This window comes from Miniopterus natalensis, chromosome 10 (genome assembly GCF_054644295.1).
Source record: "Miniopterus natalensis isolate mMinNat1 chromosome 10, mMinNat1.hap1, whole genome shotgun sequence".
Lineage (NCBI taxonomy): Eukaryota > Metazoa > Chordata > Mammalia > Chiroptera > Miniopteridae > Miniopterus > Miniopterus natalensis.
Window position 1 is genome coordinate 84,408,708 of NC_142090.1, and position 15,604 is coordinate 84,424,311.

General features: G+C 55.3%; 1 protein-coding gene across 3 annotated transcripts in view; it reads right to left on the reverse strand.

Moving 5' to 3' along the window:
* Positions 1-3,508: 3,508 nt before the first annotated feature.
* OGDH (oxoglutarate dehydrogenase) overlaps positions 3,509-15,604 on the reverse strand; it is a 33,909-nt gene continuing 21,813 nt past the window's right edge. For all 3 annotated transcript variants that reach the window (XM_087821286.1, XM_087821287.1, XM_016219265.2), the window contains exons 5-23: positions 12,473-12,588; positions 11,806-11,960; positions 11,564-11,710; positions 11,153-11,243; positions 10,674-10,853; positions 10,139-10,267; positions 9,830-10,009; positions 9,346-9,498; positions 8,586-8,688; positions 8,308-8,436; positions 7,848-7,998; positions 7,532-7,659; positions 7,262-7,440; positions 7,054-7,125; positions 6,582-6,710; positions 5,976-6,048; positions 4,839-5,002; positions 4,562-4,716; positions 3,509-4,478 (exon numbers count right to left, since the gene is read on the reverse strand). In XM_087821286.1, coding sequence (XP_087677412.1) covers positions 4,358-4,478; positions 4,562-4,716; positions 4,839-5,002; positions 5,976-6,048; positions 6,582-6,710; positions 7,054-7,125; positions 7,262-7,440; positions 7,532-7,659; positions 7,848-7,998; positions 8,308-8,436; positions 8,586-8,688; positions 9,346-9,498; positions 9,830-10,009; positions 10,139-10,267; positions 10,674-10,853; positions 11,153-11,243; positions 11,564-11,710; positions 11,806-11,960; positions 12,473-12,588 — 2,555 coding nt within the window. In that variant the 3' untranslated portion in view covers positions 3,509-4,357. The remainder of the gene's footprint in view (positions 4,479-4,561; positions 4,717-4,838; positions 5,003-5,975; positions 6,049-6,581; positions 6,711-7,053; positions 7,126-7,261; positions 7,441-7,531; positions 7,660-7,847; positions 7,999-8,307; positions 8,437-8,585; positions 8,689-9,345; positions 9,499-9,829; positions 10,010-10,138; positions 10,268-10,673; positions 10,854-11,152; positions 11,244-11,563; positions 11,711-11,805; positions 11,961-12,472; positions 12,589-15,604) is intronic.

Below are 15,604 nucleotides of genomic sequence, written 5' to 3' on the forward strand. Positions count from 1 at the left end.
TCCACGTGTCCAGAATGTGCTCTGGCCCCTTGCCTCCGCCGGCAGCGATGGCAGCCCCTGCAGATTCTCACACTGGGTCCTGCCATGCTGGGCACAGCCCTGCGGCTCACTCTTTTTGCTCTTAATAACATTTTTTTTTCTTTTAAATATATCTTTATTGATTTCAGAGACAGGAAGGGAGAGGGAGAGAGAGACAGAAACATCAATGATGAGAAAGTCGCATTCCTCACAATTCACCCATATAAAAAGTGTCCAATTCAATGGTGTGTTTACTCAGAGCTGTGTAGCCACCAGCACAATCAACTTGAGAACATTTCATTACCCCCAAGAGAAACCTCATACCTGTTAGCAGTCACCCCCTCCCCAACCCTCCCCCAGCCCCTGGCAACTTTCTGTCCCTATGGATTTGCCTACTCTGGGCATTTCATACATATGAAATCACTATGTTGTAGCATGTATCAGTACTTCCTTTTTTATGGCTGAAAATATTCCATTATATGGGTAGACCACTTGTTTTTAAATAGTAGAGAATGGAAAGCTCTTTTTTAAAATAATTGATTTACTTATTAATCTTAAAGGAATGGAGAGACATCAATTTGTTGTTCCACTTATTCATGCATCATTGGTTAATTCTTGTATGTGCCCTGAGGATAGAACCCACAACCTTGGTGTATCGGGATGATGCTCTAACCAGCTGAGCTTACCCTGCCAGGGCTAGACCACATTTTTTAAATCATTTATCAGTTGATGGACATTTGAGTTGTTTCCACTTTTGGGCTGTTATGATGTTTCTGTGAACCTTCATGTACAAATTTCTGTGCGAGCCCAGCCAGCATGGCTCAGTAGTTGAGCATCCACCTAGGATCCAGGAGATCACAGTTTGATTCCCGGTCAGGGCACATGCCCGGGTTGCAGGCTCCATCCCCAGGGGGGAATGCAGGAGGCAGCTGATCAATGACTCTCATCATTGATGTTTTTCTCTTTCCCTCTCCCTTCCTCTCTCTGAAATCAATAAAGACATATTAAAAAATTTTTTTGTGTAAACATGTTTTCCTTTTTCTGGGTATACACCTAAAAGTGGAATAGCTGGATCATAACTCTACATTAAACCTTTGAGGAGCCTCCACCCTGTTTTCCACAGCAGCTGCACCATGTTACAGCCCCAACAGTGCCCCAGAGTTCGTCTCCCCACACCCTTTTTTACTATAGTCATGCTAGTGAGTGTGGAGTGGTGTCTCATTGTGGTTTTGACTTGCATTTTCTTCCCTGATGCTAATGATGTTGAGCATCTTTTCATGAGCCTGCTAGTCACATGTAACTTTCCTCACTGAATTGATTGGGGGGACATTGGTTAATAAAAGTATACATACGTAATTTTTCAGCCATATGTAATTTTTAACTGAGTTGCCTTTTTATTACTGAGTTGTAGAAATTCTTTATATATTCTAGATACAAGTCCCTTATCAGATAGATATCTGATTTGTAAATATTTTCTGTGGGCTGTCTTTTCACTCCCTTGATGGTGTCTTTTGACTTACAATTTTAACCCTCACAAAGTCCAATTTGTCTATATTTCCATTTGTTACTTATGCATTTGGTGGCATATAGAAGAAACTTGCCTAATCCAGGGTCCCAAGGGTTTATGCCTGTTTTCTAAGTTCTGTGAATTTACCTTTTATGGTTATGTCTTTCATCCAACGTATCTTCAGTGTGAGCTCTGGGCCCAGGTTTAACCCTTTACATGATATTCAGTTGTCCCAAGACCATTTGTTGAAAAGACTGCTTTCCCCTATTGAATGGTTTAATGCCCTTGTTTAAAATCACTTACTTATACAGTGAAGGTGATCTCTGGACTCAGTTTTACTCCCCTGATCTATAGCCTGTCCTTGTGCCAGTGACTCACCCAGTTGACTCCTGTCACCTTGCAGTAAGCTCTGAAGCCTGTAAGGTGAGACCTCTTCCTTAATTCTCCTTGTTCAGGGTTGTTTTGGGTAGTTGGGGTTCCTTGAATTTCCATGTGAATTTCCTTGTCAATTTCTACAAAAAATCAAAGATTTTGATGGGGATTGTGCTGAAACTGTGGATGGATTTGGACAGTGATGCCACCTCACTGATACGAGTCTTCTGATCCATGAACATGGGACACCTTCCCATTTACTTGAGTGTTCTCTAGCTTTTCTCAGCACCTGGAAGTTTTCAGCATGTAAGTTTTACACTTTTTTGTTAACCCGATTCCTATTTTTTAGAGCCAAACACTCAAATTATTAAAAATTATTAAAAGCCAGTTAAGATCTTCATAAATGCTATTCTGAAACGTTTTTTAAAATGTTACTAGCAATGTACACATTCTTATGCTGCTCCTCTCCCTCCCTCCCTCCCTCTTAAATTTGAACACCCAGTGTAGCTGACACTTTAGGGAGACCCCGAAGTCAACCCCTTGGAAAGGTGAGGAGGGGAGCAGAGGCTGGTCCTATCCAAGGGGCTGTTGATGCAGCTTTGGTGGCATTAAATCCCCTAGGAAGGCATCAGGTGTCGGGACTCTTGCTTATGAACGTCTGGAACTGTGCCATCAGGCGTCAGCAGGGCAAGAGGAAACCCAAGCCCTCACAGGCCGGTGCTCTGGCCCAGCCACCTCCCTCCCTTGGCTTCCTAGTCCCCAGCCTGCTCACTGCCCCAGCCAGACACCAGCCTCTCCAGCTCCTTGTCCTTGCACTTCCTGTGTCTCTTCCTGATTCTCCTTTTCCCTTGTTTCCTTTGGGTTAATGGTTCCCATAGTTTCTGGGCTCAGCACAAGTTTGTATTCTTAGAAATTACTGAGGAGACTTCTGCTTCCAGGAGGGGGAGGTGTACTTTCCCAGTCCCTAACTCAGGCAGGGTGCAGGTCCTGGCAGCTGCCCAGGACACACAGGGAGAGTGCTGGTCCTGGGCACACAGGAGGTCCCACCTGCATGTGGCCACCCTCACACCAGGACTGCAGGACTGTCGGGCGAGCTGCAGGGAGCACGGGGGACGAAACAAAGATTCTGAAGAGGCTTCAAGGACAAGGGACCCCGAGCGACGAGCAGGGGGCCTGCCACTGGAGGGCACCAACGTCCACACCCCGGCCCTTCCCTGAGCTCTCCCTCAGTGCTGCCCTCACCCCCAGGAGGCTCAGGCTGGCCAGCTGTGGGTTTAAGATGGGACTCTTGTCAAGAGGGGACAGTGGAGCCCCTGCCCGTGTGACCCCCTCCAAAGAACTGCTTGGGCTTCTGGGCGGGGGTTGCTAACCAACTGCAGGTGACCTGGGGGACCCCCTAGGCTTACCTGGTCAAGCACAGACCCAAGAGTACTTTTTTGGTGGAATGGGAGGGGGACCCGGGAGAGGGGAGGCTCAGAACGGGGCACCTGACCTGATGTGCAAGGACTACAAGGAGGATTCTGGGCCTGCGGGATGTGGGCTCAGACACAGGCAGCCATGCACTTAAGGGGTAGGGTGGAGGTCTCTGCCTCAGGGGAGAAAACAGGCAGAAAGAATGGCTCACAGACAAGTCCACCGATAACTTAGTTTATGAGTCAAGCCAAATGCAATGCAAAGTTGTTGTTGTTTTTTTTAAACCAAAATAAATAAATCAGATCTGTCCTTGTGACAGATGAGGGAGGTTCCCACCCTGCCCCCTGCCCCTCCTGACTGGCTTTGGCACAGCAGGGAGAGAACACTCCAGGGTCTCCAGTGTGAGAGGGACACAGGAGAGAAGTCTGGGATGTGTAAGGGGCAAAGGTGGAGGTGATCAGGGGGCAGGACCCAGACCAGTAGATGCGCCCTGGCTGTGGGGCCGAGTGGAGCTTTTTGACTACCCACCCTCTGGCCTCATGCACGCCCAGGACCCTCTGAGAGGTGGAGTGGACACCATGGAGAGTGGACCCGCTCTCTTGCCAGGTCAGGTCCAGGCCATCCTGTCAGCTGCCCTGCCTACTCCACAGGGCCTCTGATGACAAAGGCTCCTGCCAGGTGTCTGGGGCTCCACCCAGGAAGAGGAATCCACCTCCAGCGGATGCAGGACCCCTTGCTGGGTGGTAAGCCCCACGAGGCAGTCCTTGGGGTGAAGCTGGGGATGGGGATGACCAATCCTCCCAGGACACCTGCAGGGCTCCCTCTCCTCCAGTTCCCACAGCCTCTGGGAAGGCTGCTCAGCAGACAGAAGTCATGGAGCCTGGGGAGCACCTGCCTTGCGAGGGGCAACCTAGTTGCTAAGTGCGCGAGAGGAGTGTGGGGTCACGGGCGGAGGCGTGGGCAGCACTGAGGCACTATGTATTCTTTAGTTGAAAAGCAAGGGCAGTGGTGGACGTGGAGGCCAGCGGCCCAGTGGCTGGGCAGCATCTATGAGAAATTCTTGAAGGCGTCCAGGTCAAAGGCTGTGTCCAGCAGGCGCTGCAGCTCCGTGAGGTGCGTCTTCTTGTTGCCGGTGGCGGGAGCTGCCGCTGGGTCGCGGCCAGCATACCTGGGGGTGGGGGACAGAACAGTGAGGGCAAGGCCACCAGGGCCTGGCCTCCTTCCCTTGGCCCTGTGCGGGCTGTGCCCTACCACACGGGTTTGGCGCGGTTGATGGTGGTCCGCAGCCGGGGCTTCACGTAGTCGTAGTAGCCCTGGTTCTTGTGCTCCTCCTGGCACCAGGCCAGCTCGGCCCCGGGGTACTTCTGCACCTCCTGTAGCAGCAGGTCGAAGGGGAACGGCGACAGCTAGGAGAGAGGGGCTCCCGTCAGAAGAGGACGCTTGGAGCAGCGGGCAAGCTGGGGCCAGAGGGACGGTACCCCGGGGAGCTCCGGAGCCCCGGCACCCAAGGACAGCTGCCTGCCCTCACCTGCTCAATCCTTGTGATGGCCACCTGCTCCACCATGTCCCGCGCTTTGCGCTCTCGGGTGAGGTCATAGTACACTTTGCCGGTGCAGAACAGAAGTCTCTTGACGTTTTCTGGGTTCTGGGCTGCAGGGCCATCTTCTGGGATCACCCGCTGGAAATGAGTCCCTAGGAGCGAATCAACAATAGCTTTGCTATCGATCGGTTTACTTTTTTTCAATAAAGGTGGACAAACAAACCAACAAACACACAAGGATAAAGGATAAACACATGTGGCCCATCCACACGTGAACTGTCAGCCTTAAAAAGGAAGGAGATTCTGACATTAGCTACAACGTGGCTGGACCTTGACGACATGATGCTGAGTGAAATAAGCCAGGTTGAGAAAGACAGACACTGTGATCCCACTTATAGGAGGTCCTCAGAGGAGTCAGGTTCAGAGACAGAGAGTAGACAATGGTGCAGGGGCTGGGGGAGGGGAGGGTGTTAGTATTTGATGGGGACAGACTGTCAGTTTGGAAGATGGGAAGTTCTGGACATGATGATGGTGTCAGCTGCACAACAATAGGACTGCATTTAATACCACTGAGCTATACACTTAACAGCAGCTAGATGGTAGATTAATACTATGTATATTTCGCCATAATAAAAAATTGAACACCCAACCACAAGCAAGAGGTTCACCTTGACTGGAGCCTAAAGGGGGCCCCACGGCTGGGAGGAGGTGGGTTTCCCTGGCCCCATGAGCCGAGGATGTGAGGGGCCTCACCCCACACCAGTGAGCTGGCAAGTTCCTCGGCAGGCCCTACCCACTTGGTGCCTCTCCTATCCCTGGGGGGGTGACCTGAGCCAGCCTCCAGGAACAGAGCCCAGGCGGTGGAGTGAGCTCTAAGCTCATACTCATTTCACTGCCTCTAAGGGGTCCTGGGGATGCTCCAGGCAAAGGCCATAGACCTGGGCAGCAGTGAGATATGCCTTCTGACCAACTCGTGTGCAAGCTCTGAGGTTGAAGCTGTCGTGTCCAGTAGACTTTACCCAATGACCAAGAATGTAGCAAGGGCCACAGTGCAGACACAGTATGAGCCCCAAAACCCCATAGAGCAGTGGCCAAGAACCCTGAAATGCTGGTCCCTGTACCCACCTGGAAGCATCTCGTCGAAGCTGGTCCTGGCCTCGGGATGCCGCAGCAGGGACTTGGGGGTGAAGATGATTAACTGAAACATAGAACCACAGGCTCATGATGGACCAGGTTCTAAAAGTTCCAGGAGGGGCAACAGCAAGGGGCTGCCCTCCCAGTGCTGTGATCAGGATGAGCCACAGGTCAGAGGCATGAAGAGGAGGAAATGGACAATACTGTTTCCCCCTGTCCAGCTCTCCTCTACTCTGAGAGGCTGAGCCCTGGTTGGCCAGGCATCCATTCCTCCAGGGATCCCAGCATGCTCTGAGTCCTAGACGCCTCCTACCCTACACCCAGGAAAAGAGCCCCCTCCTCTCTTGGCACCCCTGCCTGTGGCCAGGGTTGTCCCGTGTTGTGGGCCTGATTGGCCTTGCACTCCAACCTGAAGCAGCAGAGGGTGCTCTCTCCCTGGACCATCCACACACACTCCTACTCATCCTTCAATACCGCACCCAGGTGGCCCCTGCAGGGGTTCACCTGTCTTCCAAGCTCAGTGCACCACTACGACCACCTGTTGACTTGTCCTTCCTCCCACCAGCCAGGTCTTTGAGCAGGGGGAGCCCAACTGACCGGCTTCCGGAAGGGCAGGAGGATCTGGCGGCGCAGCACATGGAAGAAGTTGCCGGGTGTGGAGCAGTTGACAACCACCCAGTTGCAGTCGTACAGCTGACTTATGTCAAAGTTGGCTTCCTGGAGGTCCTGCAGCAAGAAGCGGGGAGCTCGAGGACACATAGGAGCTGCTGCCTGGGCTTCCGCTCTCAGTCCTCCCTCCTCGCTGACTGCCCCAGGATGACCCAGGTTCTACCTGCACCAACCCTCTTCTTGACAGACTGACTCCCAGCCATTAAAGTCATTATGATCACCAATCTTTCTCTTCTAAAACATCAGACAATGTTGCTCCCATGTGTGGCTGCACTTTCCTCTGTGCCCTCAGGGCGACTGGTGTTGAGGGCCCAGTCCGTACCCACCCCTGGCAACTGTCACAGGGGAAGAGCAATGGTGCCCTCAGACATCGCAGACACCCAGGTGGCACCCAACTCACTGGTAGGACGTCAGGGTCATCGTTGCACATCTGTAGGAACCGCTCGGGCCTGGCAGAGGAATGTTCTGGGCCCTGGAAACAGACAGTGGCTACAGCTCACTCACTTCTCTAAAAATGCTGCATGGGCTGCTCTCCTACTGGCAGGCAGTCCAGCCCCTCGCCCCAGCATAAGGCATGTCCACCCTAGGAGGGGGCCGTGGGGGCTCACCATGCCCTCCATGCCATGGGGCAGCAGGAGCACGATGCCATTCTGCCGCACCCACTTGGCCTGCCCAGGGCAGATGAACTGGTCGATGATGCATTGGGCTGTGTTGTGGAAGTCGCCAAACTGGGCCTCCCAGAGCACCAGGGCATTGGGACTGGCCATGGCAAAGCCCAGCTCAAAGCCTGCAGACAGGAAGGATGTCAGGAGGGAAGGGGTGTCAGGGAGGGAGGGCTGGAGGGGAGAAAAGGGGGAGGGGAAGGGGGCCTCGCTCACCCAGGACCCCGTACTCAGACAGCGAGCTGTTGCACACAGTGTAGGGGGCCTGGTTGGGCCACAGGTGGTTCATGGGGATGCAGGTCTTCTTGTCCACGTTCTGGTCGTGGAGCACATGGTGGCGGTGGCTGTGGCAGGACACACAGGTAAGCAGGCAGGACCCCTGCCCCTGCTCAACCAGCAGATCCCACACATCCTACTCCTAACAGAACCTCTGGGCCTAGGATGGTGAACCGAACAACTGTGCCCAGGGTTTCCTTCAGGATAAGAGGCACCCAACCCCCTCTGCCCCTCTGCTTCGAGGGCCCAGCCTCACCTAAAAGTGCCCCGCTCCACATCCTGGCCACTCAGCCGGATGTGGATGCCTTCCTTCAGCAGGGAGCCGAAAGCCATGTACTCCGCCAGGGCCCAGTCCACCGTCCTGTTCTTTACCAGCTCCCCGCGCGTCTTCAAGATCCGGCTCAGCCCTGCGACACAGAGTGCTCACCAGCCACCCCCAGCCTCCCTGGACATGAGCAAGCCTTGCAGGGAGAGTGGGGAAAGGAGCACGTGGAGACCAGGCCAGGGAGAGACTGTGATGGCCCAGCCTTTCCTCCACAGCTGCTAGTGAGGACCACGCTGGGTAGGGGTCAGGAAAGGAGAGGGCTTCCCACATTTAAGAGCCCTCTGCCCTGGACGAGGTAGGGACCACGGTGGATGGGAACAGAGTCCTAAGCTGGTGAGAGCCCATCCCTGGACTTGGGCCAACGCTCCCAAAAGCCAGCTCAGGCCCTCACCCCCATGGATGGTGAAGTTCTCCACGGGCACGGAGCTGGCCACATTCCCGATATGCGTCAGGATGTCCTCCGTCAGGCCCGTGGAGGGGCAGGTCATGCTTCTGGGCTGCCCATCCAGTGTGAAGAAGCCTAGAATAGAGTGACAAGCTGTTGCTGGCCGCACTGTGGCCCCAGGAGATGCCGTGGAGAAGCCTGGGCCGTGCACCTGTGAGAGGGAAGTTGGGGTCTGACCCTAGGGCCTGTGGGTGCTGGGGGTCCATCACTGACGCCTTGCTCACCAGGCCAGGGGGAGTCCAGCCAGTGCTTGATGTGCAGAATTTTCTCATCCTTGGACCGGGCGAAGGCCTCCTCACAGATCTTGTCGTACTTAGAGATCTCCTCCTGGAGGCAGGCACGGCACAGTGGTCAGGGGGGCTCTGCACAGCGCTCGGCACAGGGCCCTGGCCTCCGAGCTGTCCTCATGTGCACAGCCTCAGATCCGTGTTGCCCCCATGGTTCCTTCTCCACACTTAGGGGAAATGCTGCTCAGGGCAAAGCCCCAGCCTGGCCCATTTTCTTAGCCTGGTCCAGCTCTCAGGGCTCCTGCAGCTCCCACAGAACTGAGCCCTGCAGCCCCCTCGTCCTCTCCAGCATTCACTGTTCCCACACCTGCCATGAAGCTGCTCTGTGCCAGCCCCCCTCACCTCTCCCTCTGAGCACCCTGCACAGGCTACCCACGACTGCCAGCCAGGTCCCACCACGCACACAGTGCCACCGCCCTCCCCAAGCTGGACCTGCATCTGTCGTCTCTCATCCCGACATGCACGTCGCCAGCTAGAAAGCGTAGGCTGCCACCCAGCCGAAGTGCTGAGGTCCCACCTCCCCCTGGGAAGTCCTCAGGTGACCAACCCCCACCCCGGAGAGGCCACACAGTGAGATGCAGTAGCTGTCAGTCTTTCATGTGCCCTCACTTGGACTAGTCACTTGGCCAGCAAGCACTGATCCTGGGCTGGCCTCCTCGCTCCTCCTACCCCGTCCCCTTGGTCCCCAGGGACACACCTCGTACTCGGGCTGGTTGACCACGCCCTGCGACACCAGCAGCTCCGCGTACTTCTGCAGCACCGGCTTCTGCTTGCGGATCTGCTTGTACATCAGCGGCTGCGTGAACATGGGCTCATCCATCTCGTTATGGCCATTGCGCCGGTAACACACCTAGGGACAGCGGGGACAGCCCAGTAGCCACTGTCAGGGACCACGTGGAGAGCTTGGGGGACCTGTGAGGACCAGCCCTCCCCCAATATGATGCCTCCACCCAACTCCTCTAGAATTAGGGTCTTGTCTAGCTTCCCCTTACACGCTACAGTTGCTTTGACTGTCACATGACATAAAAGGAGAGAAACCCGAGAACATCCCAGGATGACCCCAACTCCCTTCCTCCTCAGGTGACTCATCCAGAGGGACACTCAGAGGCTCTCCAGTGGGGCAGCAGGTGACCCGCGCCCCGGGGCTGGGTCAGGACAGGGCCAGGGCTAGGGCCACTCACCAGGTCCACCACCACGTCCTTATGGAAAGTGTTCCTCCACTCAGCAGCCACCTTGCACACATACATGACGGCCTCTGGGTCATCAGAGTTTACATGGAAAATGGGGGCATTCACGACTCGGGCCACGTCAGTGGGGTAGGGCGAGGAGCGGGCCATGCGGGGATCTGTGGTGAAGCCGATCTGCAAAGAACACAGGCTGCTGGGAGGGACTGGGGGCCAGAGGGTGGGGCAAGACCAAGGGAGGGGCCAAGGGCAGAGGGCATGGCTAAGTGGATCAGAAACCAGACCCTTGACCTTCCCTGGGGTTACCTGGTTGTTGACCACCACATGGACGGTGCCGTGGGTCGTGTAGGATGGCAGATCGCTCAGGTGGAAGGTCTCGTACACAATGCCCTGGCCGGCAAACGCGGCATCCCCGTGCAGAAGGATGGCCATGACCTACAGGCATGTGAGACCACAAACCCAGCTCGACCCTAACCACCAGGCCCACAAGGCACACTGGAGGCTCAGCCACAATCCGCTTTTCAAAACACATTTTCTGAGATCACTTTAAAGTTAGAAAGAAAGAGGCAGGAGGGCAGAGACCCCCAGGCCTCCCCCAGTCCCTGCCTGCGAGCAGCCGAAGCCTAGGTCTGAACACCTCACAGGACCCTGCACCAGGAGGGCACTGCTGGCCCAGACATGGAGGCCATGCAAGCAGACCAGCCCCGCCAAGTGCAGGCGGAAAGGTACAATGGCCACCCCCCCTGCCCCCCCCGAGGTCCGCTCACAGGACTTCTCAGAGTTCCAGACAGAAGGTAACGTGCACAGAAGGTAATGAGCCCCCCCGGCCCTGCGGCCTCACCTTCTTCCCCTCGGTGTCCCCACAGTAAAACTGTTCGGCTTTGGTCTTGCCCATCACCACCGGGTCGGCGGCCTCAAGGTGGGAGGGGTTGGCCACCAGTGACAAGGTGATGTTCCTGTCTGTCACGCGGTTGATCCTCCGGTGGTACATGCCCAGGTGGTACTTCACATCCCCAGAGCCCTGTGGACAAACAGTGAGGCTCGGTCCTAGGCAGCACAGGACAGCCCTGCCCTGTCACTTCTGCTCCCAGAACCCCACTCCTGGAAGCGTGGGCAGGCTCCTCCCAAGACAACTCCTGCCCAGGGCACAGGGTGGGTGTGGGGGCTGCCAGACCACTGCCAGGTGCCCACCCTCTATTCTCCCAGAGGTCGGCCTGGCCGCCTGCTTCATGATCAGTACGGAAGGTCCCAGTTCCTGGCAAGTCTCTCCTGACAAACAGTAGAGCCAGGGCTGCTCCCGACAGGAAACCAGCATCTCACCTCGTCTGCGGCCTCCAGCTTTGAGTCAAACTGACAGAAGATCTGCTCCAGCTCCTTCCTGATGACGTTTGCCAGCACGTTCAGTCGCCCCCTGGGACACATAGGGTCAGCAGGGTCAAGTGCACCCAGGTACCCCTTCCTCTCCCAAGGGACAGGCAGCACTTTGGTTTGCTGCCTGAGGTGCTGAGACCAGAGCTGGGGGGGACCCAGATTCCGCCCGCCAGCACCTGAGGCCACCATGAGGGGGAAGAAGGTGTAACATCTCAGCTGTGGGCAGTGGGCAGCCACCCTCTTTTGCTGTGACCCGCACTGAATCCATCAGTGGCCTCAGGTGTGAGAGTGATCACAGAGTGAGGGGCGACGCTACACTGCAGCAGGGGTGCTGGGGAGGGCGAGGGCTGGGGAGGGTACCTGTGCGGCATCCCCATAATCACTTGGTCCACGCCATTCTCACTGGACTTGTCGATGATGGTCTTGAGGGCCGGGATCAGCACCTCACAGCCCTCCAGGCCAAAGCGCTTCTCAGATGACCACTTCCTCTGTAGGAACTCCTCGAACCTGGTGGGAACCAGCCCTGTGAGCAGTTGCAGGGCCGCCTACTCCCCAGGGGGTGGGACCCTGCCCAGTCGACACCTGCCAGAGCGCAGCCCCACCTGGTGGACCGCACCAGCCGGGCCAGCAGTGTGCGCTTCTCCTCATTGGTGAACTGCATGACCCCGGGTGTCTCGAACTTCTGCCGGATCCACTGGCACTGCTCCAGGTCATTGATGAACATGAACTCTACCCCGATGTGCTGGCAGTAGGCCATCTGTCCACACAGTCAGTTCACACAGAGGGTCAGTGCCCACTCAGCCACATGCAGGAGGGACAGGGCCTCCCTTCCAAAAGCACCAGAGCTGCTGTGCCGGCAAAGGTCCACCGTTCGTGTGTACGCGTATGTGTGCACACGCGTGGGTGCGGAGGGTGCCCTGCAGGATCGGTACCCACCAAGGCCACAGAGGAGGAGGGAAAATGTAACTGGGAGGATGAGCGAGCAGACAGCTGAGTCTGGACAGTGCACTGCTGGGCAGTCTGGGCTTGCCCACAGGCACGGGGACCTTTCACATCTGAAATAAACTCCCACTGGGACTGGAACCCACAGACATTTTTTCTCCTTTCTGTGGCTGATTATAAAAATAAAAACAATAGATTTTTATCTACAAAATAGATAAAAAATTCCATTTCTATTATATTTAAAAAAAATACAGGACCAAGAAAAACCCAAGTAGTTGGGAGGCCTCCGGCCATCACAGGCTTTTCCGGAAAGTGGGTGGCCCTCACCTCTAGCCGCCGGATGATCTCCCGCAGAGGCAGCGCCGACTCCTGCCCCCCAATGAACGTGGTGGTCGGCAGGTGGAAGACCTTGTCCAGGTCAGACTCGTCCAGGCCATAGAACCCTGCGGGGTGAGGAGAGACGGGCACAGCCACACGGGGACCACAGTTTATGGAATGGGGAGGGGACTCCCCCGGGGAGAGAAGAGAGAAGAGAAAAACCGTAAGAACCTCTGATACGTTAAAGTAAATAACATTATATAGTTAGAAACACACATTTAGTAACAAATGGAAGCCGAGAATATTACTGGGTGTCATAGGCAAGTGAGAATAAAATTCATAGATGCATGTATTAGTCCAGTGCACCAATTAGTCATAATTTAGAGGAAAATGTATTTAAAGGTCCCAAAGATACTAATGAATTCTGGTTTGGAAAGGCACTGGAGAGTCATCAGAAAGCAAATGGGAACAGTCAGGGAGGGGCTTCAGGCGGAGAATGAGCTGGCACAGGAGAGGCCTGTGTCTCATGAGGGGTAACATTCGGATGCTGAGTGACAGGAAGCTGGGGGGCTGAGGAGTGAGGGACAGTCACCGGGAAGCCGAGTGGTCTGCGGGAGAGCAGTGGACAGCACAGCAAGGGTAACACAGCTGTCCCTTCTCCTGGGAGTGCCCAGCCTGCACATCCTGGACCTGCCCCTGTCCAGCACAGGCAGCTCAGAGCCAACAGTCCCTAAGTGCTCACTCACTGACTGGTCACCGCTGCTTCCTGAGCACCTGCTCCCTGCAGGGCCCCTACTCTGGCTGACAGACGTGAGGGGAAGGCTTTTTCTTGGGCACCGCGTGTAATTTCCAGGGGGCAGAGGCTTGGAGAACCATCTGGGGCCACAGACCCTGACAGGGCCTGTTTCCTGGCCTGGCTGCCAGCGGTCACTTGTAAACACAGCTGTACCTGAACCCCCAGGAGACAGATAAAAATACACCTTTCCAGGCTCCAACTCCAAACTGGCTCACTGGTCACGGTCACTGGGAATCTCCCCAGTGCCCCCTCAAGCTGCAGCCCCATTTTTCTAATGCTGAAAAGCAAAGCCTACAGCTCCCACACCCTAGTTGTTGGCTCCTTTTCTGCAGTGGTTGGGAAGGTGGTCCAGTGCACTGAGCGGCTGCTCTGTCATAGTGAGGACAGCCCACCATAGGCGCCTGGTGGCCCACAGGGCTCTGGTCACTCACAGCTCCACTCATGGTGTCCACAGAGAACTGGAGTCATCTGGGGTGTTTCTGCTTGCTGAGTGCTTTCACAGAACGCTCAGCAGGGCAGCGTACTGTGCACTCTGTGGGGACACTGGCTGAGTGACCGTCAGCACGAGGACTCGTGGCCTCGCCCTGCCTGTGGCTCTGCACTTCCACCCCGAGCTGATCGTTCTGTGAACCTCAAAACTGCTGGCCCCACTCCTGAGTTCTTGAGTCTTTTGAGAAATCAAATCAACAGGGTTGGCTCCGGGAAGGTGGCAAATACTTTCCCCTCCCTACTGCCCACCAAGTGCAACTGAAACCTCAGACGTCAAATGTCAGACAACGCTGGAAAGTGGGGAAAGAGGCTGACCAGCTGGGGGTCCTGGGTTTCCTCTTGGGTTCCCATGTCCTTGACTTGGAGCCAAGGACCTGCAGCCTGGAACTCCTTCAGGTGCAGCAAGCCACCAGTCCCCCAAAAGCTGCTCTCACTAAGGGGCCAGGAGAGGAAAACCTCGCTGCACAGACACCATAACACGTTGCAGCCCAGCATGGCAATGCACTTTGACCTGCGACCTCTGAGGTTTCAGAGGAGACCCAATTTTCATCCCCTCTGGTAGGTAATGTGCCTCCCACTTCCCCACCTGGGAATAATGCCCCCCCCACACACACACACAGCGGTGTTCAGAGGAGGCCACTGTAGCAGAGAAGTAAGAGTCCAAGTCTCCTAATCCCCAGATGTCCTGGTTTTAAAAAACACTCACTCAACCAAGAGCCAGGAATATCTCAGGTTGAACAGGATGATCAGCAGACACCAGAGGGACCCAGATGCTAGACTACCCCACTGGAGTCTCAAGGAGCCATGGTCCCGTGGCTGCAGTGGCAATTAGAACATGACAGACAAGTGAGAAAGAGATCGAGACTCAGCAAAAAGCAGACAGTCTGCAAAAGGCTAAAGACACAAAGAAGGACCAAGAGGGAAATTCTGAAATGTCAAAACACAACCCAACGTAAGCTCAGTGGGCAGGCCCTGGCTGAGCGGCTCAGCCGGTCGCAGCACCATCCCTGCACCAAAAGGCTGTGGGTTCAGTTCCCGGTCAGGGCACATGCCCAGGTTGATGGTTCGATCCCTGATCAAGGTGCGTACAGGGAGCAACTGATCAACATTCCTCTCTTACATCGATGTTTCTCTCCCTCTCTCTATACAAAAGCAAAAACAAAACAAAACACATCCTCAGGCGAGGAGTAAAAACAAAACAAAAGGCCCTCGGTGGATAGGCTCAGGCAGAACCAGGGATAGGATCGGTGACAGCGAAGACAGAACAGAGAAATGAACCATCCAAAGAGGAGGGAGAATGGCCGGGAAGCGGTGAAGGAAGTGGGGACAGGTGACACCCTCACAGGAGAGCCCACCTGCTGTGACAAATCCCACAAGCCTGAGAGCAGGAGGGCAGCTTGGAAAACGATACCGAGGACTTCCCACACACGGCAAACCTAACAAGCATGGCCCTGTACGCTGAGAACTACCAGAGATGTAAGTGGAGACGCACAATGGTTGTGGTCTGGAAGGCAACACGCGAACACGCCATTTCTTCCTAAACTGGCCAATAGGCTCAACGCACTTCCTACCAAAATGTCAGCAAGGATTTCCATAAACACACCAAGTATGTTCTAAAATTTATTGGGGAAGACAAAGGCCCTAAAAACCCCCAGGCAATTCCGCGGAAGGGGACGGCGTGCAGCAGTAACAGCATCAACACCAGGTGGCGCTGGTGGGGCACAGACCAGAGAACAGAACAGAACCCCCCCCCACCCGCCAACAAGCCCAGCTGATTTCTGACAAAGTACAGAAGCGACTCAAGGAAGGAGAGATACCCTCCAACCAATGGTGCTGGAGCCATCAGACACCTGCAG